The 26,063-nt window shown below is 32.6% G+C and overlaps 1 protein-coding gene across 3 annotated transcripts in view; it reads right to left on the minus strand.

Moving 5' to 3' along the window:
• Positions 1-26,063, minus strand: part of GABRG1 (gamma-aminobutyric acid type A receptor subunit gamma1) — an 82,218-nt gene that overhangs the window by 34,129 nt on the left and 22,026 nt on the right. For all 3 annotated transcript variants that reach the window (XM_055246122.2, XM_055246121.2, XM_055246123.2), the window contains exons 2-3: positions 21,640-21,788; positions 8,480-8,547 (exon numbers count right to left, since the gene is read on the minus strand). In XM_055246122.2, the coding sequence (XP_055102097.1) occupies positions 8,480-8,547; positions 21,640-21,788 (217 nt within the window). The remainder of the gene's footprint in view (positions 1-8,479; positions 8,548-21,639; positions 21,789-26,063) is intronic.

Consider the following 26,063-nt stretch of genomic DNA (forward strand, 5'->3'; position numbering starts at 1 on the left):
CCTTTGCTAGATATAAAAATAACACATTTAATAAGAGATAAGGTATTGTATTTTAATTACATACATAATTTTAAATACTTTCCAGATAATCAATAGAACAAATACTGAATATATCCAAAGTATGCATTATAGTAAGAGTAATATGTAGTACAAAGAACACTGATTGGATGGAATGGGAAAATTTTGTCATAATTCTGATTCTGAGACTTACTAGAGTAGAGTGCTGACCAAGTTATTTATACACCCTTATTGGTGAAATGTGGGCACAAGGCAAGATTATAATTATTATCTTTCCCAGCTCTAAGACTCTATGATCATGAAAACATTATAAAATATTAGAAATTAATATATATATATTTAAAAGTCCTACCTATAAGGAGGAATAAAGCCTAAGGTAAACATGGTTTCTTTCAATGACTCTTCCTCATACAAATACTTTCAGTCTATAAGTACCATTGTTTACTTTCCTTTAATCCTACCTAATCCCTACTAAATTTATAGGTGAAAATGGCCTAGACTAGTAATCTCCAAACCTGGTTGATTAGAATTCTCTGATAAGCACTTTCAAAATTCTTTTTGTTAATTTTTAATTTTTTTTACTTTTAACATCTTATTTTAAAATTTTACATAAATTTTATTTTAAAAAATTAGAGGCAAGAGCTCACTGTATTGCCCAGGCTGGTTTTGAACTCCTGAGCTCAGGTGATCCTCCCGCCTCGGCCTCTTGAAGTCCTAGGAATACAGGCGTGAGCCACTGTGCCCAGCCAGAATTTTCAAAATTCTAATTCCAGGACTTCATCTGAGATTACTCTATCAGAATCTCCTGGCCTGAGAACTTGGTTTTTTATTTTTCACAAAATTACCTTTTTCCTGTCTATCATTTGGGATTATGAAGGTTTGAAAAACTATAGCTTTGTATTCCATTTCTTTATCAGAGTGTTTATATCTACAAAAAAAATCAAATAAAAGAAGAAAGAAAGAAAGGTCCTTGCCATATAAAGTAAATTATATCTAATTGCAGAATTCTAGGACATTTAAGTGCATTTTGGAGTTTATATAATATATTTTGCAGCAACACGGATGGAACTGGAGGCTACTGAGTGAAACAACTCAGATAAAGAAAGATAAATACAAATATTTCCATTTATAAGTGGGAACGTTAAACTGTGTACACATGGATGTAGAGTGTGGAATGAGAGATAATGGAGATTCAGGAGGGTGGAGTGGCAGAGTAGTGAGGAAGATAATAAATTCCTTAACAGGTAAATGTACATTATTGTGATGATGGCTACCCTAAAAGCCTGACTTCATCACTGCACAACCTATCCATGTGACAAAATTATACTTGCACCCCATACATTTACATAAATTAAAAAATCTACAGATGAGAAAATTTGTCTAGGACTCTTCAATCTGAATTATGGAGGCTACCATTTTTCTAAGCAGTAGCTCTTTATACTAAAATCTATATGAAAATATGTGTGTTTGTGAGTGCATGCATACGTACATTTAAGGGAATTTTGGTTTTTAACATTCAACTAATTTATGTAGCTCTACACAATTTTAGAATGCAATCTCCTAACATGACAAAATATGAACTACCTAAATTTGTCTTAGGTCATGTTAATATATATATATATATATATATACATAAAAATATATATATGTGCTAAATTACTTTTTCTTAGATATGTATGATTTGTTGTGTGTTTATATTATTAGCAAAGTCACTCTTTTCCGATAAATAAATGTGTAAATAAAGGTGTAAAAAATTAGGAATCACAGGAGTATGTTTGAATCAGCTATAACATCTGAGATTTGGAATAGTGACTTGGAGCAGCTGGTTAAAGCAAGGCCAAAAACCAAGTTTTAAGTACATTTATGATAGTCATGAGCTGAAGCAAACTAGACATTCATTCTGTCAGAACATTGCCCACAAACCTGCCCTGAGGCCAGAATTACCAAACAGTATATTCTACAACATTCTATGATTACTAACCCATAAAAAACTAAAAAAATTGTAACCAATTCAAGACTGTCTGCCTTGAGGTATCTATCTTGAAGTTTCAAAAAATTCAAAAAATTTTTGAATTTGTTTTCTAAACATTCAGAATATTCACTTTCAATATCTGACCAAAATCTATAAGAGGTCTAGGGTGCGTATACACATAGCCTGAAGAAATAATAATGGTGGCTAAAATATTTAATAATAATATTACTCTCAACTACAGCAAATTGGAAATATTCCACATGTAAAATAATTCATTACTAAATAATATGCAACATTTAACGGATTTTTTAAAAGTAATGACATAGTATATCATTACTTTTAAAAAATCCGTTAAATGTTGCATATTATTTACAAGGAGAACACATGGACACAGGAAGGGGAACATCACACACTGGGGACAGTTGTAGGGTCGGGGGAGGGGGAAGGGATAGCATTAGGAGATATACCTAATGCTAAATGACGAGTTAATGGGTGCAGCACACCAACATGGCACATGGATACATACGTAACAAACGTGCACGTTGTGCACATGTACCTTAAAACTTAAAGTATAATAATAATAATAAAATATTTTTTAAAAGTAATGACATAGTATAACACAGAAAAACATAATACTATAAAATAGTGAGATTAATAAAGCATTGGGTAAAAATATGTACATAAATTTATGATTCTAACAATGGTGACCACTAGATATAATATTTCAGGATATTTTAAATTTTTTCTTTTATCTAAATTAAATTTCTAACTTTCCTAGATTGAGTATGCATTTCCTTTATAATAAAAAACTATTTTATGAAGAACATTTTCAGAAGAAAATAGCGTTAGGATCACCATTTACAATTTAAAATAGGTATAGCTTCATACACAACATTTTTCTTGCCTTTTCCCTTCTATCTCAGTCTAATTTGCATTTTTAGTTACCTCCTCTGCTAGGTTTTATGTCTTCTGAAGAAAGGATGACATATCTTTTCTGATATCTTTTTTCACAATTAACCAATTGTCACTATAATAAATGGTAAATAAATATATAACAGACAAATAAAACAATGAAATATATATATATATATAACGTGTATTTGAATTAAGAAATGAAATTATTTTGACAATTTTTAGAGATTCTAAGGTTAATCTAATTTCCTAATACTAGGAACTTTCACTTCATATTTATAGAGCCAATGAACACACTGGATAAAACAGAGATGAAAATGACTTTTATTTATTTCTAATATTTAATTTTTTTCTACAAATGTTGAATCAAAAGTAACTAAATTTTTTATTATTTTAAAATAATATCTGTTAAAAATATATTTTATGTTATGTAGTGACAAAAATTTAATATAATATGCAGAAGAAAAGAAATTAAAACTATAGTTTCAAGCTTTAAAATACTGCAAACACTAAGAAAATAAACTTATAATAGATTTTAAAAATACAAATGTGTTTCCTAAAGTACTGCAATTAATCACATCTAAGAAGACTAATACCTTTTTCTTCCCCACCATTAGCATACGCAGGTCAGTTATCTAAATAGCAAACAAAATCTTATTTCCAAGCATTTGCCATTTCAAAATTCTTCAAGCTAATGTGCTTGGCAAGAATTGACTCTTTCCGGTTAATATAGTAAAATGAATAAAAAGGGTTTCTTTGATATGTAGAAACTATAACTAAAGGTTTTATCTCCTAAAACTAGAAGCCCAGAGACATAAAAGGGAGAGAGGGACAGAGTAAGGGAGGGTGGGAGGGAGGAAAAGAGAGGGTGAGAAAGAGATCAGCCTATAGAATGCTAGAACCAATTGCATGAACCACCCTAGAAACATGTGTTTCTTGCAATGGGATAAATTATATGGAAAGAATATCTCTATGAGCACCAGTTTTCTCCATATGTTTACAATGCTTAAATACAAGTTATATGTCTTGAGAGTTTATTATCAAAATGAGTTTGAAAAGTTAAAGAGGCTTACTTAAAAGTCAGTTCTCACCATTTTGAACTTCCTGTTAAATCTATTTGACCATAGATTTTGGTCAAATATTGAAAGTGAATATTTTGAATTTTTAGAAAACAAATTCAAAAATTTTTTGAATTTTTTGACACTTCAAGATAGATACCTCAAGGTAGACAGTCTTGAATTGGTTACAATTTTTTCTAGTTTTTTATGGGTTAGTAATCATAGCCTATCCACATTACGGTTGGATGCTTGGCCATTTCACTTCAATGAAGGAAAAACAATTATTATTGAGAAAAATCCCTTATTTACATTCTATAAGAAGAGTAAAGATACATAATCTCCCCCAAATCTGAAAAGTTAGGAGGTTATAACTATTTTGTCTAATAATCTCCAGTAACATGTTCTTGACTTCAATTCTGATTGCATATTTTTGTTCTGCTTATATCGAAGATAGTTTTAATCAAACCATATATAAAATTGAACAGCTTCTTTCCAAGTTACTCTATTTTTCCCAGTCTTCATTAGTGCATCTGTTACTCATTTTGACTGTAAAAAGAAAAGCATATTGCATTGTAGAATAATGTCATTTTAGGCATTATTCAGAAATCTATGGAAATGCTATTTTATGTATCTAAGTTTAAAAAGAAACACCCATTATGCAGCAAAACAAATTTTGGTTAACTTAAAAAAACCAAACTAATATATTAATTTTGTTTCTTACTGGTCACTTAAATTATATGAGTACTTAAGGGGGTGGCGACCTCTTGCTTAAATATGCTCAAATCTGCTTCCTTGATTACACTCACATTCAAAGCAATTTTGCTCATTTTATGAAAAGTGAATTCTAATTTCCCTGTATTGTTTAGTTAAAATAGTCTTCTACATAACCTATTTCTTATTCATCCCTAGTATTACAATGCTTTTCTTTTTAATTAACATTATCAAGTGTTCCATGGGGATCTTTAATTTGTTTATTTTCACCTGTTTTAGTATCACTAGTTTCAATAGCAATTTTATTTAATTAGGTTTTTTTAAACGATCACAGTTGAAGGTTACAAGTGCGTAATTTGCTCCACTAGGGAAACTAAATCTTTAATACCATTGATCTTTTATATAGGAAGTTCATTGTAAAAGTCTGTGATAGCCATTCTCGTCAAAGTGTTTCTAGAATACCAATACATCCTTGAGTCTTGTTTCTCTTTACTTTAATGACCATATTTCTATTTAATGTATTCATGCAAATTGAAAACATAAACCCCAAACAAAAAATACACATCTCATGAAAATGCAAACATTCCCATATGCTCAAACAGGCTTATTTTCTCTAGGCATTGGTTACTTAGAAACTAAACATTACAATATTCCACTAAAGAAAAAAATAACATTTTAGCAATGTATTACTTTATGAAATCCGATATTTGCATATCGTTAAAAAATGCAACCTATTACACGTGTATGTTAAAAGTTTTCTGTTTGCAAAAATCAACTGATTGTATAGTAGCTTGGGTAGAACTAATACTAAAAAGATTTGTTGAAACTTTCTCTTCCCTTGGTTTCCACGTCATTGTTTTGTCACTTTCTTGCCAACTTTGATGTTTCATTTATTATCTCAGCTTCATCTTTCAGGTCCTTAAATACATGTGTTCCCTAAGGTCTGCTATTCATTTCTTCGTTCTTCTCTCTTCACTTTAAGGCTGTTTTCCCCCATCTCACAGAGGTTTAGCAAATTCCTGACAAAGATTTGGCCCCAGCCTCGACTTTTCCCTGAATGTTAGCCCCTAATTTAAGACTAACTTCTAGGTCAGTCTATTGGAACATTCCTTCATCCTCTCAAATTCAATTTATCCACAGCCAGTTCATATTTTCTTGCACTAATGTGACAAAGATGTCACTTATGGCATGGCTAAAATGCTGTCACTACAATAATCAGTGCAGACAGCTGTAAAAGTTAATGAGAGTCATGTGAAGATTACATCGAGTAAGAGAAAAACTGAGTGTGACTGTATCACCAAAGCAGTAAGCAGACATAGGCAACTGTTAGGCATATTATAAAGGCTCACCAGCTATAAAGTGGTAAAGCCTGTAATAAGGGGATGACTTGACTGTTATAATACTGAATAAATAAAATGAAGAAGAAAATCAGCAAAATATTTGAGAATTATCTTTGGATGTCTTATGGGCCGAACTGTGTTACCCTCTAAATTCATATGTTGAAGACTTAATCCCAAGAACTTCAGAATGTGACTATATTTAAAGGCAGAGCCTTTAAAGTCAAAGTGCGGCTTCTAGGGTGGGCCCTAACACAATATGACCTGTGATAAGAAGAGCAAAGTTGGATACAGAAAGAGACACCAGGGATGCACAGACACGGAGAAAAGACCATGTGAGGACACGGTGAGAAAGCAGCTGTCTGCAAGCCAATGACATAGACCTAAAAAGAAACCAAACCAGCCAAGGCTTTGATCTTGGACTTCCGGTCTCTGTAACTGCAAGAAATAGATTGTTGTTGATTAAACCACCAGTCTGTGCTACTTCATTGTGGCAACCGTAGCGAACTAATACCAAAGGCAAAAGTGAAGGAGAGGAGTAGAAGACCTTATTGAATGCATTCCATGGGACCCAGTAGTTTGAACTCACTGAAATGGGATTATTAGCATTTGGAACTGAACATTATGAAGTCTTTTTTTAAATAATGCCGGTTGCTTATTTTGGCATTGTTAATTTTGTTCTTCATTAGTAATAAAACACTATTTATTCTATGTATAAAACATAAAAAATGAATATCACACTTTCTTAGTTTTTATTCTAAATGGTCCTGTCTTGATATTTTCTCAAATTATCTCTCCCTCCCTTATTTCTCTTCTTCTCTCCTCTACCTTCTCTACCCCCATACTCTTATCTCATCTTCTTCTAAGCCATGTTTCTCAAAATAGTAGTTTATAAAATTAAATCTACATTCCCACTCACTCCCTAGCACCCAGAAACCAGCACATGACTACATGACTATCCCTGCAGGAATCATATTTATTCTCAGGGATCCATGGCAAAAAGTTTGGACATGAGATCAGTTTTGAAGATGAAGGAGGGATGTGCAATCCAGCTGTTATCCCTTTCCTGCCTTCACCATTCCAACTGAATTTCACCTAACAAAGATACTCAACACCACCTACTTACCAATGCCAGTTATCACTATCGAATCCATTTTATTGTATTCTCATGTGCATTTGTAATTCATTATCATTCCCTCCTTCTTTATCCTCTTTACTGTCTCAGATTTTATAATATCATCTTCTCTCGGTTTTGCTCCTACCCTTCTGACTTTTCTGAATATGTCCCCTTTCTGTGCTTCTCTTTCTTGCAACTATATTTTATATACATTCATCTCATTACACCATCTGGTCCTCAGATCTGTGATCTTCTTAATCTGAATATTCTCTTAGATCATCTCACACATTCTTAAGTCTTAAGCTTTATTATATACTGCTTGTCTCCTTTCTCTTTCTCATCTACATCTATATTTTGTCCTAACATCTTCCCTGGTGGCAGATCTATAAGGCGAAATGCTGCTGGACAGTTCCTCCTGAATGCACCACGAGCATTTGGGGTACATAGGCCTGCACTGTTTTCCTACGTCTGATAATGACTCTACCATCTTCAAAATCTCTTCATTTTGATACCTTGGAGTCAGGTTACACATAATTAATAAGTCACCAAATTCTCAAAAAATTACCTATTTTGAAAAAAATATATTATTGTCATCTCCACCTTGATTGCCACTGCAGTAGGTAAGCCCTTGAAGATCTATTGTCCAGACTAATACAGTAACATGTAATGGGTCTCTGTAACCCTAACTTGGACTCTTACCTCCATCTTCTCTACTGCTATAAGAGAGATGTGTTAAAAAATGTACATCTGCATTTGACACTCCCTTGGTAAAATGTTTCCTGTCATTTATCTTCTCCTAAGGGATACAATTTATACATAATACAATTTACAAGCTTCCTATTACGATGGCTTACGAGACCGTCCTTGATAAGACCCTTAAATAACCCTTTTGCCTCAATTCCTTACTTTACACTTTATATTCCAGTAACATCAAATTGCTGGAAGTCCCCCTGATCTTATCAGGCTGTTTCATTCCTCTGTGACTTTGTACATGCTGCTTTCTCTGCCAGTAAGTCCTTTTTTTTCTCTGATTGACTACTTTCCCCTCAGGCTTTCTGATGTTTTTTCTTTCCACATTTCTTCAGGGACCTCTTCTTGGTGGATCAGATGATAATTTGTTATGCCATTGCATAGTTCTACCAAACATAGCACATTGGAATAACAAGATACAGATTCTTAGATACAGGTATAGTTTAGCTCCAGTTGCCAATACCTGGCACAAAGTAATTGTACATGTTGATCTGAATTCATTCAGAATTAACTATAAAAAATTACTCACATGAGAATTCTGTTTTGGAGGTATACACTTGAGAGATCTCTATGGCAGATATTATTTTTAATATTTCTTACTCACCATATTAATTGGATCAACTGGTCCAATGCTGTTTACATAAACATCAGTTTCAATTACTGTGGGCCTCACTGCAAAATATCAACAAAAAGAAAGGTCAAAGATACGATTAGACATTGTTTTAAATAAATCTTAAAGAAATCTTAATAATTACTTATATCTTACCATTTCAATCATAAAACATCTTTTATTATGAAATGCAGAAATGTAGCCATTATAAAAACAATCTTTTCGGTTTGCAAATCAGTCACAGATAATTCTACAGAGATAAAGCACATGAGATAATGCAGAAAAATGACCTTGTAGACTGAAACTTTGTTATTGTGGCATGTTTTTCGTCATACATGCTCAGTTAACCTTTTCAAACTTCATCTGTTTTTCCTATATGACCGAGTACTTATCACTCTAATTGCAATGCTGTGATTGACCAGGCAAGATGTACTTATTCTTCTAATACACACACAAGTCTGCCAGGCTGAATATCTATTCAGTCTCAGTCTCCTGGTCTTGGCATTTTTCAATCTGACAGAGCCCTCAAGCTACCAAACTTCAGTGAAAAACTTGAAGCATTTCGTAAAAAAATGTCTATAAAATTTTAGAATAATATTTTACCCCTTGCAATTAAAAATACACTTAATAAAACATACAACACTTACACAGTTTGTTTTTCCTCAAGCAAAAATATTATTATATGGCATACATATTTAATAACACAGATTTAATTTTAGTACACAAAACTATGTTTCTAGACCTACACAATACTTGAAAATGCAATTCCATTTGTTAGCCATCAATTAGATATCTTAAATAAAAGTAAGTCATATGATTTATAGAAGGTTTTACAATTTAACATAAGCTGATGACTTCTGAGATGAGTTGCTTTAACTTTCTCATTTGTTTCTGACTAGCTAAGAATTGTAGCCAATAAATATAAAATTAAGGCAATTATAGTTAGATTTACAGAATGATTTTCATGAAAGTCAATTAAAAACAAGACAATAGATTTACTAGTTCCATTTGTAAGTATATTTATTACCACTTATAAGTAATTATAACTGGTATAAACAATATACCATTCTTATATAATAAGAGATTTTTTCAGTTAAACTGATAAATCAGCAAACAGCAAGTGCCTACTTTTATTTCACATATTCAAAGCTGAACATTGTCTACATTGAGAGGGTAATTGTTCCTGGGACAATTTTCTTTAGAGGATAAATGTTTTCTACGTTTACAATGTCAGAGGTTATAGATACAAGTTAACTGTCTTGGTTTCCTGACATCAACATTTCTTAGCCAATTATAAGATAAACATATACATTAGAAAAATAACTCTGGCATTTTGGCATGAGTTACATAGAAGCAGAGACACTGAAGTGTTTTATGATGAGCATAGAGAAATTGCACCCAGGATGAGACAAAAGAATAATCATATAGTCCAATATTGCTACTAATATAGAAGATACTTAGTTAATAATTGTTAAATATGTATGTGAAAGCTATGACGAATCTTTTTGAGTTATTCTGTTCACCATTTTGTAAACTTGAGTGCTATTTGATCCGATCTTTGAATCTGCAGCACCAAACCACAAAGACGAATAAACCCGAAAGTAGACTAAAATATTTCATATTAATTTTAAAACCACGGTTGGTGACATGCTTTAAAATATAATTAAGAAAAAAACCCCAGAAATCTGTAATTGCTTCTTAATAATGACTCATTGTTGCTTTGATTCATACTATGAACAATACTTATGAGTAATATTACTTAAAATATAGGCTTTTTGGAAATTGACTAAGTACTCTTTCTTAGCACTATGATTTTCTCAATCCAAAGTTTATTCAGTTGAACGATATGAGTGATGTTCAAAAACTAAAACATTGTATTTTAATTTAAAACTAGAAAAATAAAACTAACAGAGAATTGTCATTCCAGACTCTAAATAACATCTTGAAATTAAGCACAGACTATGTTTAATTCATCAATACAAATGGAGATCAAAGATCTCTTTTTTGCAATAGCATAACGATGCATGAGAAAACTATGTACTGCCATGGCAAATCACATATGTATATATAAATGTGAAGGCAGGTAGAGATGACACTGGATTATTTTTGCAAGGTTTCTTTCTGTGCTGTTATTCTAAGTACTTGCTTTAAGTTGCTCAACAGGATATAAGTAGATATTCTCCCAGTGAGAGTCAGTATATAGAAAGTATAGAGGTTCAGGGCAATTTAAAGAACATCCAGAAAATAGGAATAGGAAGAAAAATTTAAAATTTTAAAAAGAAAAACTTTGTGATCAATAAAGTTTCCACATTCAGATTCCAAGTAGCAAAGGCAATAGTTAGGAGAGCCAATTGTAGAGGTGGGTAATTGGTAGATCAGTGAGAAAATATAAGCTACAATAGATTTTAAAAATATTTTCTTTATAATTGATTTTAACCATGTTTTCTTGGACACACTATTCTAATTTCACTAAGATACCTTTAGCAGATTATGTAGCTTTTTGGCCACTTTTGTATATTAAAATTAATTTAGGTCAATTAAAAACTAAGCCTGGGGAGTTTTATACACTTTTCTTATTGTCACAGAATAGGCCTTAAAAAGGAGAAATAGTCCCACTTATTCAGATATTGCAGTTATCACACATAATTTTTTTCTTTATTTTATGTTGTATAAATTTTACTCCAAATTTAAATATTTCATTCAACCAAGTATATTATTGTTTGTAAATGATACAGGTACAATTCCAAGAAAGCAAGCAACCACCTAGTGTGAACACTCACTCTTAAACAACTGATTGCTTTTGGACTCCCTTCTGGTCCTTGCCCATAGACAGGTTTATTTTTATCAACTTACTCAAATTTCTATGAATAGTTTCTTTTATTGTGAAAGCAAGTTTTTGGTTTTGGTTTTTTTTTTGTTTTGTTTTTTTTTTTAGAAAATAAAAGAATGGCTACTCCATAGGCAGAGCAGCCTGTATGACGATTTTCTGAAAGTTTATTCAGGGAGTCAACTGTTTTTATCTGCAAATAATTGCTTCTCATAAATGTACCAACTGTTTCATTCAAAAGATACATTCATGAGATATACGAGTGTATCAATTTTTTCTTGTAATATCCCTGTCTGGTTAGTTATCAGGATTTTGCTGGTTTAGTAAAATGAGTTGAGTATCCTTTCTCTATTTTTTTGAAAGAATTTGTGTAAGACTTATAGTAGTTCTTTCTTCTATATGTGATGAAATTCACTAGTAAAGCAACAAAAATGTGATATTATTTCTGAACTGAATCATCCTTCTGTGAATACGTTATTGAGACAATTGGGAAGTGGGGCCAAGTATTCACTGGTAGTAATATATCAATATTATCTTCCTGGTTTTCATTATTGTATCATGCTTATATAAGGTTGAAATAATATAAGTGTATTCTCTGACCACAACAAAGTTAAAATAGAAGTCATTAACAAAAAAGATATCTTTAAAAATCCCTAAATATTTAGAAATTAAATAACATTTAAAAAATAATCCATGAATCAGGAAAAAATCAGGAGGAGATAATTTTTTCAAAAGTAAATAAAAATGAAAATAATGTTACAGGTTATAAAATTGAGAAAAATAAAATACTGATCTAGTTAACAGAAAGCCTATGGTTATTAAATGGTAGAGCTTATAAACATGTCCCAAGAAGGAAAACTCCAGGCCCATATCACATACAGACTTTGAAATAATTATGACTAACATGTTCCAGTTTCCCTAGACTATACAGCAGAGGTCTTTGACCCAAAGATAGATGCCAAGCTTGAGTTTAGATACTTCTTCTGAGATCTTAATTAACAAGGAAACGTCAAACACCACTTGACAATCAACCTTCCCAGGTTACATTTAGATACATGTGGATGAAAAGGTATATAGGGATAAGCAGATTCTTAAGGCTGAGCTGTCTAATACTGTAGCCAGTAGAAACATATGGCTGTTTAAATTTAAATAGAAATTAACTGCACTTAAATGAAATAAAAATATTTCTTAACCACACTAATCACATTTCAAGTACAGAACAGCCACTTGTAGCCAGTGCTTCCAAAATGGTCAATGCAAAACAACATTTCTATCATTTCAGAAAGTTTTAATGAACAATGTTCACCAGTGGTTCTCAATGAGAACACCGTGTCTCCTGTAAATTATTTTGAGAATTTCTGGGCAGCTGTCTGTGTTCATCACAAAAATTGGGATTGTTAGTAATAGTGTTTAGTGGATGAAGTGCTTGAACTTCATAAAACAGTCATATGAAATGAAAAATTGTCCCACATTTAACAAGATTTTGAATATCCTGTCTAGCATTCATATAGGTAAAACAGTATGCTTTATAGTCTGAACCTAGAAGATGAGTTTTTTTACACATAAACACAAAGTATTTTTGTGTTTGCCGGGAATTCCTGAAAAATAAAACACAGGAAGATGGTATTTATTTTGTTCTGAATTTTACAAAATGTTGTACACCATTTTAGACAGCCATATCACCAACTACAATGTTGCTCATAGTACTGGAGTCACTGATAAGACACATTTATATCTCTTGACTTATGCAGGCTTTCCAATATGCAGTCATTCTGTGTATAAATGCAAGCATCTGGAAGCTTCATAATTTGTTTCAGTGTAGTTAAACCTGAGCATTCGCATATAGAATGCCAAATATTTCATTATAAATTACTTTTTGCACCTTACAATACAGGCATGATATAGTGTATATCCCACTATAAAATACACACACACACACACACACACACACACCATATATCTATATTTAAATGGCACGTGTGTGTGTGTATTCCCAAGAATGTCTTCTTAGGAAAATTGAAGGCTGGTTTCTCATTCTCTACTTAAATATATGTTTTGGCAGCAGACTTGGCAACCTGCTCTTGCTCCCATACCTGATCAGGGAAAAGGAAAAATAGAAGTGATAGGACTTAAAGAAGAAAAAGCAGAGGAAGAGCTGCACACCTACTCTTTAGCACTTTTAGGATATTTTATTTTCTTGTGGGTATAAAGCACGCCAAAAGAAAACAACTTGGTTAGCAGCATCTCACAGGTTTTTTGACCTCAAGAGAGTTGTGCATCAGCAGCACATGTCTTCAGACTAGATTGCTGATGAAAGCAGTTAAGGCAGGTGGAAGATACAGAAAAGCACCCAGATTTCCCAAGCCAGGGAATTGAGCCATATAAAATGCCTATGAAAAACAACAAAAATTATTTATACCTCCTAACCATAAAAGTTATTATTTATACGTCTAGCCTTTAACTTACACCTAAGGCCAGTTGGTGTTAGCCCAAAAAGAAGTAACAAGTAACAAGACTAAGGTTGCAACTATGCCCAGTTAAAAAGTAGACCATTCTTCTTTATATCCCCCCCATGTCCCCATCACTAGAAACATAGAAGAGATAAAGAGATGGAATAAAACAACAAGCCACACTACTCCCTTTCTTACCATCCTCCGACCCTCACATTGTCACCCTAGTGGTGCTTGTCTTACCTGTGTCTCAAGAGAGGATGTCTTTTAATCTGGATATTAAATTTTTATATTAGGCTGAACTGTTTAAATAACTGAAACTGTTTGGAAAGTCATAGAATCTACTTGTAAAGTTGTTAAGAAGTAGGAAAATAGGCTAGGCATGGTGGCTTATGCCAGTAATCTCAGCACTTTGGGAGGCTGGGGCAGGCAGATCGCTTGAGCTCAGGAGTTTGAGACCAGCCTGGGCAACATGGTGAAAGCCCATCTCTACAAAAAAGACAAACAATACAACAATTAGCTGTGCGGTGTGGCACTCTTGTAGTCCCAATTACTCAGCAGGCTGAGGTGGGGGATCAGCTAAGCCCCAGGAGGTTGAAGCTGCAGTCAGCTGTGATCACACCACTGCACTCCAGCCTGGATGACAGCATGAGACCATGACTCAAAAAAATAAAAACATAGGAAAATAATACTCATCATAAAGCAATAGAAGCTTAACTGGATGAACAAAACCTTTTTATGTTAATTCTCCATTAAGTTCAGAAGACCTCAATAAGTTGGTTATATAAGTTTTCATAGCATCACCAAAGACAAAGGGTACTAAAACGTATTTTGGACAGAAAGCTATACATACAAAAATTACTTCAACAATTAAGTCACCTGTGATGTAGTCAGATGCACAGAAAAAAAATGCTACTATGCATGATACAGTTATCAAGGTATCCAGGGCATATTTAACCTAATGTATTAAACACAGTGATGCTATCACAACTGTATATAAAATTTGAGCATTCATAGCTTGATCTGAAATAAATGTACTTAAACTGCAAAACTCATGGAGTAGGGCAACTATCAAAATACCTACACATGGACTAAAAAAGACTATGTACAATGGATTCTATTCTACAAATACTTGGTAAATATTAAGAGAACCTAGTTTATATTTTAAGCATTGATTTAGCCATTAGGAATACAGTGATTTATAGTTTTAGGGAACTGTATATAGTTCTCTATATATAGAGAAAGCAGACACAAAATAATAATAGTAAAGTATAAGGAGTAAAACAAAAATACAGACTTCTGATGCTTCCTTTGTGGTTTAATTGATACCAAAATATCCACACCAATAAAGACAACTATAAATTTTTTTAAATAAACACACACAGATGGTGAAGAAAGCAGAGCAAATCAGATAGCCAAAACTTGATGTAACAATTCCCTGAAAATAATGAAAATGAGGTGAGTTCTACATTATTCTTTGGCCGCTTTTTCCCCTTGGTATATTTGCTGTTTGACAGCACAGCAATAGTGACTGAACAGAACAGAGCAGCTTAGAGCTTTTAACTCTTTTATTTGGCTGGAGAGACAAAACTTCGAATTAAGGGCTATCAGGACAGCTAGGACTTCCCTGGAATATACACACACACACACATGCGCACACACACACACATGCGCACACACACACACCCACACACACACACACAGAATTTAATCGGACATTCTACATACGATTTCCCCTCAAGGCATTTGCTGTTTCCTAAATTGTACATACGTGATTTTGACAAACCAAATATAAGCAGCTCCTAAGCATCTAAAACAACAGGAAGAGCGTTGAGCTATTTTAGGGATGTCTGGCTAAAAAAGGAGAGAGGATCCTGGTACAAACCTCAGGCTGTCAGTCCAGACATCTCAAAAGGTTGTGTCTTAGGCAAAATAAAAGTTTTACCAAGGAAGTTATGCTAGTTCTGACCAAATGACAGTGATTTTCTTTACTCAACCTGACTATCAAAACAAAATTATGTCCTCTCTGGAATAAAATAATATCGTGTAGAATCTCCATTATTTTTCACATACCCTACGCGCATTCAACACAAAATTAAGACACATTCCATGAAATACAACCACATAACCTTAAACAGAGAGATACAATGGAAAAGAAAATTTTAAAAAGTTACTCAAGTTATCAAGACATTGTAATGATCAAAGATTTTTAAATAACTTCTGTTAATAAATATAAGAAAATAGAAGAAAAGATTGCAAATATTATAGTATACCTGAAGTTGATTTAAAAATCAGGTGTAAAGACTACAAGTGAGAAACATTGAACGGGAAATGAGGTCGGTAATAAAGAGCAGATTGAAACACAAATAGAGTAGAGAGAAAATTATAGAAGAGCGTATGAGATGTAATGACATAGCAGAGGTCAAACATACCCGCAAGTGGAGTTGTAGAGAAATTGAGACAGAAGAAAAATGTCTGACGAAATACAGGCCGAGAATTTCAAAAGCAGCTGTGTTTCAACCCACAGATTCAAGAAGCTCTGTAAACTCCTCAATATAAATATGAAAACAAAACAAATCTAGGGACACTAAAATAAAATGGTAGAAAAGCAAAGACTAAGAAATGTTAAAACTGTACACAGATAAAATACATTTTATCTTCAAAACAGCAAGATTAACGTTGAAATGTGACTTTCCAACAGAAATAGTAAAAGTCAGGAGAAAATTGAGTGGTATTTATGAAGTTTGGAAAGGAAATAACAGGGTTTCCATATCGACTGGAAATATTCAAAATGAAGGCAACACAAAATAATTTTCATATAAAACGGAAATACTCCATTTTGGGAGACTTGCACCAAAAGAAATACTGCAGACAATATATTTCTAAATGGAAATAGGGTATTTAAGAAAGGAATTAACACCAGAAAGGATAACTTATTGGTATAAGTTAATTGCTTTTAAACACCTTAAAACAATAATAATCAAGTCTTTTGGTATTTCAGATAAATATAGAATAAAATATATGGACATAATAGCAAAATGACACTGTAGTTTATGGAAAAAGGTTTGAAATTTCTTTGAATTATGATAAAGTTACTGATTTATGATTAAATCTAATAAAGTGCATATTTTACTGACTAAAATTTATAAATGAATATGTGTACAATGCAGTGATAGAAGGATAAAATAAAACTGCAAATATTTAATGAATTCAAAAAAGGAAAGAATAGAGAAAAATATAAGCAATAGAGAACAAATTAAATAGCTTAACAAAACAGGAAACAATAGAAAGGTAGTAGATTTAACAGAAAATATTCAATAATTACCTTAAACATATCTGCATTAACCAATCCATTTAAAAGAAAATAATTGTCAGACTTGATAATTAGGAAACAGGAACAAGATACATATTTCCTAAAAGAAATTACTTACTGAAGAACACAAAAATATTGAAAACTAAAGTATGAAAAAATATATTAAAAAACCAAACTGGCCAGGAGTGGTGGCTCACGCCTGTAATCCCAGCCCTTTGGAAGGCCGAGGTGGGTGGGTTACCTGAGGTCAGGAGTTCGAGACCAGCCTGACCAACATGGAGAAACTACGTCTCTACTAAAAATACAAAATTAGCCGGGTGTGGTGGCACATGCCTGTAATCCCAGCTACTCGGGAGGTTGAGACAGGAGAATTGCTTGAACCCAGAAGGAGGAGGTTGCAGTGAGCCAAGATTGCACCATTGTACTCCAGCCTGGGCGACAACAGCAAAACTCCATCTTAAAAAATAAAATCATAACTCAAAGAAAACACATATAGATATATAATATCAATCAAATTAAATGTTGTAGCAAAATGTATTCTACCGACCAGAATGATTGTTTCCTAATGATAAAACTGCTATTCAACAGAAAGTGTAACCATCGCAAAGAAAATTTGGTATATGTATACAATTGAGTACTATTCGGCCACAAAAAGAAAAGTGTAAGATTCTGTCATTTGCAACAACATGGATAGAACTGATGACATTATGTTAAGTGAAATAAGCCAAGCACAGAAAAACAAATGTCACATGTTCTCACTCATTTGTAGGGGTTAAAAATCAAAACAATTGAATACATAGTGTTAGAATAGAATGATGGTTACCAGAGGGTAGTGAGGTAGGGGAGTGGGGATGGTTAATGTGTATGAAAATATAGTCAGATAGAATAAATAAGTTCTATTATTTGATAGCATAGCAGGGTGATTACAGTCAATAATAATATATCATAATTTTAAAAATAACCAAAAGAGTATAACTGGAATGTTTGTACCAAAAGAAATGATAAATACTTGAGGTGACTACCCCATTTATCCTGATGTGATTATTACACATTCTGTGTGTACATAAAAATACCTCAGGTACCTCATAAATATATACATCCACTATGTACCCATAAAAATAAAAGTAAAACTTTTTTTTAAAAAGGAGACCAAACAAATCCAAAATTTGTGTGTACCTAAAATAGTTTCAATATGTATAAAGCAAAATCTTACTGGACTAAAAAAAATTTTAAAGGCCAAGTCAATCATTGTAGTCAGAGATTTTTAACACACCTCTCTCAGTAGATGTATAGAATTATACATCTATACATTTGAGCAACAAGAATTATAAATCTGACTTAAGTATGTTTTCAGACCCAGATGAAATTAATGTAGATACCAATAACAAAAATATACCTAGAACACAGGCTAATTTTTGAAATTAAACAATATTCACTAACTACTGCATGTGACAAGGAAGAAATCACAAAGAAATAAATCATAAAAGTCTAAAGCAGTACATGAGAAAATTTACATAAATTCCCTGTGTCTTCATCTCCCAATATTTCCTTCAAAAATGTATATAAAAAAAGAGAAAAGTAGAAGTAAACAAAAATTAAGTTCTCAGTATAACTTAAAGACAAAAAATGCCCACACTTCAAAAAGACTATAAATGTCAAACAAGCAAACAAATAAAACCCCAAATACCAAATCATGGAAAGAAATCTTTCAAACATTGTCTCATCTCTACTCTAAGGCAACAGTTTATGGTGGGCACAGCAGCCTGAAATAGGCTCTGTAGAAGAGAGAAGGGAGTCAGTGATGGGTCTAAGGTAGATCTCAAAGTCCACTGAAGAAAGTAAGTGTACCATTAATATGAAAGTATTTAAACATGTATTTGGAGACCAGCACAAGAACTAAGAAGAAAAGGATCTACAAGTGTGTGTGATGTGAAAGAGTGATGTTCAAAATAGGTTGTTTCTGGGCCAAGAAAAATGTCAAAAACAAAAACAGAAGTGAGCTTGGGAAATTGTATAGTGACAAGGAAAAGTTGAGGGGAGTACCTCATGTTTCTACAAGGAAAAGAAGAATCAATGAATTGGAAGTAACAATTTCTCCCCCACCACAAAATAAATACACCCCAACACCACAATCAAATCCAAAGTATCTGAACTTTGCTGTCATGATATTAAAATACATCAATAAGCTAAGACCTTGTAGAACTCCCACAAGCCACGAAATTAAAAGGACAAAATAATTATTGCAGAATGAAGATATCAAGATCCAATACAAATCAATGGTGGAAAATTCCCCATACAAAATAATAAGCAGAAGAAACTGTAAGAAAATACTCCCCACAGTTAAGTATATTCAAACAAAAATTTGGGAATAAGAAAAAATCACCTCGAATAAAATAATTCAGAAACTAAGCAAGATAAATACATTTCTCACCCACACACACATACACAAAAAGGAAGAAATAAATAAAAAATTGGTTGAACTTTAAAAAATAGAAGAAAAAGACAAAATTATGATGGACACCAGTGAATCAATTAAAAACAGTTTAATAATAGGCAGGAAAATAATGAAGAGAATACAAATGAGATGAAGAGAAGTCAGAAAGTCAGAGAGAATATTGTGCAAATACAAGGCAGGCAAAGTGTGACTAACATACCTACAGTGGGAATTCATGAAGCAGAAAACCAAAACAACGTAACAGAACAAACATTCAACTTGATGTTCCTAAATAAATACAGAAGTAAATACATTTTCCCAAGGTTGAAAAGAAAACCTGAAATTACATTTTGAAAAAAAATGTATCAATGTCTAGAAAAACAGTTACCCAAATTGAACAGCTCTGAAACATATACTAGAAAATACTTCAATTGAAAGCTTTCTTAAAAATTCCTAAAGGTTTTCAGGAGGAAAAAAAAAAAGACTAGGTAAATTACAAGGACTGAATAATAGACTGGCATTAGACTTTTCAAAAATAACACACAAAGCAATTTACCAGTGCAGTTAGGCTATCAAAGTGAAAAGTTAGTGAAAGAAAACATAAATTGAGGATTTTCTATGTAGCCACTATGTCCTTCAAGTTTCAAATCAATAGAAAAATAATTTTACATATAACAACTTTCTGAAAAATCTACTCAATAAAGAGATGACTAAAATAACTTTAGCAAAATATACCAATGATGAGAATTTTTTATTATTATTTAACTTTTATTTTAGGTTCGGGTTACAAGAGAAGGTTTCTTATGTAGCTGAACTCATTTCACAGGGGTTTTCTTGCAAAGATTATTTTATCACCCAGGTATGAAGCCCATTCCCTAATAGTTATCTCTTTTGCTCTTCTCCTCCTTCCCACCCTCCACCCAGTGTCTGTTATTCCCTTCTTAGTGTTCATGAATTCTCATCATTTAGCTCCCACTTATAAGTGAGAATGGGTGGTATTTGGTTTTGGGTTCTTGTGTTAGTTTCCCAAAGATTATAGCTTCCAGCATATATTGAAAGAGCCTAAAGACCAAAGCAAAGATTGGGAAAATGGTGTTAAACAAATTTACAAATATTACATGTTGTGACAAAGCAGAAAATATATAATTAAAAATAATAAAGCAAAGAAGAAGGGAAAAAGAAAATAGAAAAATATCATTAATTGTATGGACAGTATGTGGGAGTTAAATAATATCAATAACAACTGAGAATCCTGAGTAAAGGGCTAATAAATGAAAGACTAAGGCTATTAAGATAAAAGTACGAAGGTAAAACTAGAACAAAAACATGAAGCCTCCAAAATACTAAAATAAAACAAACATTAATTAAATGCAAGAAATTCACTGCCCATATAGATACATAGCAAATACTACTAATATACGATGCCAGGGTTTAGCACAAACTTCTCTTTTGTTTCTTTTCCCTATCACCGCTCAGTTTCTTAAACACACTTCTCTCTAGCTTTCTGATAGTTTTCTCTACCCAGAAAAAAACCTGTTTCGAAGACTGTGTTTTCACATCACACACACTTGTGGATGTGTAGGGAAAGAAAGAACCCTAGCAAAATAAGAAGAGAAGGTAACCAAAAAAAGTGTCCTTAAAAAAGACATTTAAGCAAACATCATACCTACTAGTGAAATAGGGATTGCTTTTCCAGATATCAGAAACAATCTGAGATTATCCAACATTATACTCTAGTCTTACCCAGTGCAATATGGCATGAAAAAGTACAATTTTGGAAATGAGAATGTAAAATATTCATTATTTATAAAAATGTCATTATTCTGTATCTTATCTTTCAAATATTAGCTCTTTTATGAAGTATTTCTCAGTCTTAGGCGGTTTCATCAAAACTCTGTCAGATATTGTTGTAACAGTTGGAAAATAATTACATTAATTTTTTTCTTTTTTCTTATTTCAGACGGTGAACTCCTCAAAACATTAGTGACCATTCTAACCAATAATCTTCAAATTCAGCAGATTCTCTGACATACATCAGACACTCAAGGAATAAGAAATAATGATTGAAATAGTACCAGTAATGATATGTTTAATGGTCATCAAAATCCCAGAATGGTAACTCAAACTTACCTCCTATATCTGGACGAAGTTTATTGTCATAGCCTTGAAGCAATGTATTCAGAATTTGTGTGATATCTCCTTCATGAATTTTGGGGGCCAAGACCCAGGTTTTGTTCACTGTTAAATCCTCATCATCTTCATCATCTGCCTTATCAACACTAAATAATTCAAAGAAAAAAATGGACGGTAGAAGGTTCAATCAAACCATGTATAAAAGTATAGTTTAAGTATATTACAATTGAGTAAGAAAGTAACAATGGCAGACAAAAAGGCATTACAGTAACATTACATTTAGTAAGACTAATACATTTGTCATAAAAAGTGCCCTGATATAATACTCAAAAAATGAGAATTCTGTGCAAGAAATACACAATATTATAATAATAAAGTAAATTTTGACGACTCCCACAACTGTCCTTAACATTCATAAAAATTATTCCACCAAAATATGACTGGTGTCCCCTAAATTTGTATAACATAAAATCTGTACACCCATATGTGGTGACCTTAAACCATCACAGCCAAAAATAAAAATTAAAAGGTAAAGAATTACAGGAAAAGATGTAATAATTGGTCTGGTAAAATGTATAAAAAAATGGATGTGTAGAAAAGAAGAATTAAGAAAAATTGAGTAAAGAAATGTTTGAATAAAAAGGAAAACGTGTTTGTTGTACATACTGTTCCTCATTTCTTTTAAGTCGGAAGAACCCAGCCATCTTTTTCCAAGAACTTTGTCAAAGATTTTGTGATCATCAAATTATCAATAGGTGACTCATCTTGCACATATATTTGGGAGGAGGCATAACTATCACATTTTACTAGAAGTGATATTGGGGAGATCAAATAACTCTCTTCCTTTATTTTATAAATGAGGAAACCAAGGACCACAGAAAAATAGCCAAAACACAAATCTATTTATTAGCAAAACTGAGACTCAAACATTGCCTCTCCAACTATTGCTTTCTGATACAATAAAAGTGAAAAGATTCAGCTGAATTCTGAATTGTGATAGAAACATCCAGTAATAAAGATATTCATCAACAATTCAATCAAAGGTAATAAATTACTCTTCTTTTTATTGCCCATAAGTAACCCCATCTTCATTTGAGTAAGTTCATTCTAGACTTAACAACACACCTATTTTAGGAAATCTCTCATGCTCCAGTGAAAAGGGGTCCAAAAAACTAAACACTAACATTGGTAAAATCAAGTAAATCTGTAATTTTCCAGATTATTCACATATATTTCAAAGATGTGTTTCCCTCAAGCAGTAAATACTTAATGCTTTCTACAGTATCTATTCAGACCTCTTTTGCTTTGAATCTAAACACCTTAGCAAATGCAGCCCCCACTCCTTTTATCCTTAACCTCTCAAGCTGATTTGAATTGCTAAGAAATACATCAGGCATGCGAATACAAGAGAACACGCCAGTCCGAGATGTTTATGTTGGACTACCCTGGCCTTGAGAGAAGTATTATTACTTTTGATTGCCACCTCTTTGGTATTTTTTTAGTGCTTGCCTTCTCATTTTGTGAAAGAAAGCGGAGTGGCCAAACAAATGCTGAATTTTCAGTTCCATTTCCCAAACATCAGCTATAAAAACTTGGGTATCACATCTGCTTTGTTGGCTATCTGTACAATGGTTGGGGGGTTGGGGGACTTAATTGTACCACCAGATTCACATTGCCCTCTATTTTGTTTTTTTGTGAAGATATTTTTGTTAAGATGCTTATGAAGATGGTTGTGAAGTAAAAATCCTTATATTGACATAAAAATTTTTATGAGATTTTAACATCATAAATTAAAATTTTACTTTCAAATAATTTGCTATATCATCTTTATAATAATTATATTAATAGTTTTCTTCCACGGATTAATAACAGTGTATTATTAACAATGTTTCTCCTCTTCTTGTGAAATAATTATTCTTCTCACCCCGGTAACTTTTAATCTGCCTGTAATCTGCAATACTCCTTCCTGCAGGAAGATTATACATCCCTGTCCTGTGGAACTCAGGTCTGACCCTGTGATTGACTTGGACTAATGGTATATAACTGACATGCATCACTACCAAGCAGTGGGTTTAGTGTCAGTGAAGTTTATTACATCTCTCTTGTCCTTCTGCCAGGTGATACTCAGCCATACTCACAGGCTACTCCATTACTTCACTCTCAGAGTGAAGGTGACTTGGACAGAGCCACAGCTGAACTACAATGAACATGTAATCTGAGTGAGACATGAACATTTAGGGTTGGAAGCCACTGGGATTTGGAAGTAGTTTATTACCACAGCATAACCTAATGTGTCTTGGCAGATAGCCTCGGGATGGTCAATTTTATTTGTAACACTTTGAGAATACAAATTGAGAGATGTTAAGTAACATACGCCTCAGTTCTACTGTTCCAAATCTCACCAGTTTCTCCCATCACCAACACCTTAGTTAAACAATCTTAGCAAAATCTCTGCCAAAACAATTCTGGCCCCCTCAAGGAAATATATCACTAAAGTACATAGAATGTGCTTTTCATGCAACCTCAAGAAAGCTTTCTAGTAGTCAGAGGCCAGCTCTCAGACCCCAAAACCCACGGTCCTTCTACTATTATTATATTCCATTACTTTGCAAATGAAGAAAAACTCTGTGAGAAGTGGATTAACTTGACCAATGTAACACTGCTACTCTGGTAGAACTGGGGCTCTGATACCCACAGTATTCAATGAGCACACTATAGTATTGTTTTCAATTTGAGATACGTTTATATATGAGTAAAAATGCTTTGAGCCTGTACTTCTAAGGATGAATTATTATAAAGTATACAAAGTTTCACTTATAACCTTATGCAGATTCCTGGAGAACATATTAGTTAACATATTTTTATTTACATCATTACAGTAATTATTTTGCTCTACTTGTGTACGGTATAGAAATTTTGTTGTATAATTTCCTTCAAATAATTTCCTATTATTTTCTGTAAGCAAATAAGTACATATAAGCTGAGGAATTAGAAATACTGAGTTGTCACATGTTCTCACTTATAAGTTGGAGCTAAATGATGAGAACACATCGACAAATGGAGGGGAACAACACACACTGCGGCGTATCAAAGTGGGGAGGGTGGAAGGAGGGAGAGTTTCAGGAAAAATAACTAATGGGGACTAGGCTTAATACCTGGGTGATGAAATCATCTGTAAAACAAGCCACCATGACACAAGTTTACTTAACAAACCTTTACACGTACCCCTGAACTTAAAATAAAAGTAAAAAAAATACTGAAGTATTAAGAATCCCTGTTGGTGTGTGCTTCTGCAATGTTTTATTTCCTAATTAGACTTGTTGAGATATTGGCAACAACTTAAATTTTAGGTTTTCATTCACCTCCAAATTTCAGTTTTATAGAATGAAATATCTGGTGGGTATGGCAGGCCACTGCACAAATAAGCAGTTGATCTTTCCTTGAATAATGATTGCAATCAAATGGAAGATTTTAGAAAAAAAAATAAAAGCTTTTTCTGTTTTTTTATGGTGGTAATATTTTGATAATCTAAAATCCACATGCTGATACTAATTTATATTGCCCTTTTCTCAGGTAGTAGAGAGGTAATATGAAAATTGACCTCAAAAATACTATAAAGTTATCTTTCCTCAGTTTTGGCAATAATATAAAAGAAATTTCATTGTAGGTAATTTATCTACACCTTTTCTCTAAGCTATCTAAGTTATGTTCAGAATATTCATTAATTACTTTGAATATTACATTGGTGTTATTCTGGCGATTAAAAAGTACTTCATAATTTTAAAAACATAGCACTTATAGTGTGTTTCATGTCCTGATGTTTTTTGGAAGCCGGGAGATTTTTGTAGCAGTTACATGTTTTGGATAACTATTTATTTGGAAGAAACAGGTATGGTCTTTTTTAAAATAATACTCTGAGAATTTATTAAAAATTAATATACCTACATTAAAAATGAGAAAATATAAGATTATATAGAATTTCCAGGACACACAGCTATTAAACAATAGACGCAGAATTTAAAATAATGTTGATTTAATTTGAAGACATATTTTCTGCTTCCTTAAAGTTTTCCTGGCACAATGTATATCTTTATTGAATAATCTAGGGTCCTAATTCACAAGACCACAACAAAACCTATGGTACATAATCAGCAGACACATTTGGATTGTATGTGGCTAGGGTAGTCTCAGCCCTTGACTCCTGAGAAGGTAGAATAATAAACTCAAGGAGTCTCACACCGTATGACAAAAAAAGCACTGTGATCTCAATCTCTGATCCAGTGTTTTTATCCATCTATAGAGATAATACCATGTACTGAAAATGTGCTAAGTGCTAGGAATACAAAGACAAATGAAATTATAATCTTGATCTAGAAGGTCTCATTTTCTAATAAAGGAGAAAACATTTTCAATCAAATGAC

The sequence above is a fragment of the Symphalangus syndactylus genome, chromosome 16 (assembly GCF_028878055.3).
Source record: "Symphalangus syndactylus isolate Jambi chromosome 16, NHGRI_mSymSyn1-v2.1_pri, whole genome shotgun sequence".
NCBI classification, from domain to species: Eukaryota; Metazoa; Chordata; class Mammalia; order Primates; family Hylobatidae; genus Symphalangus; species Symphalangus syndactylus.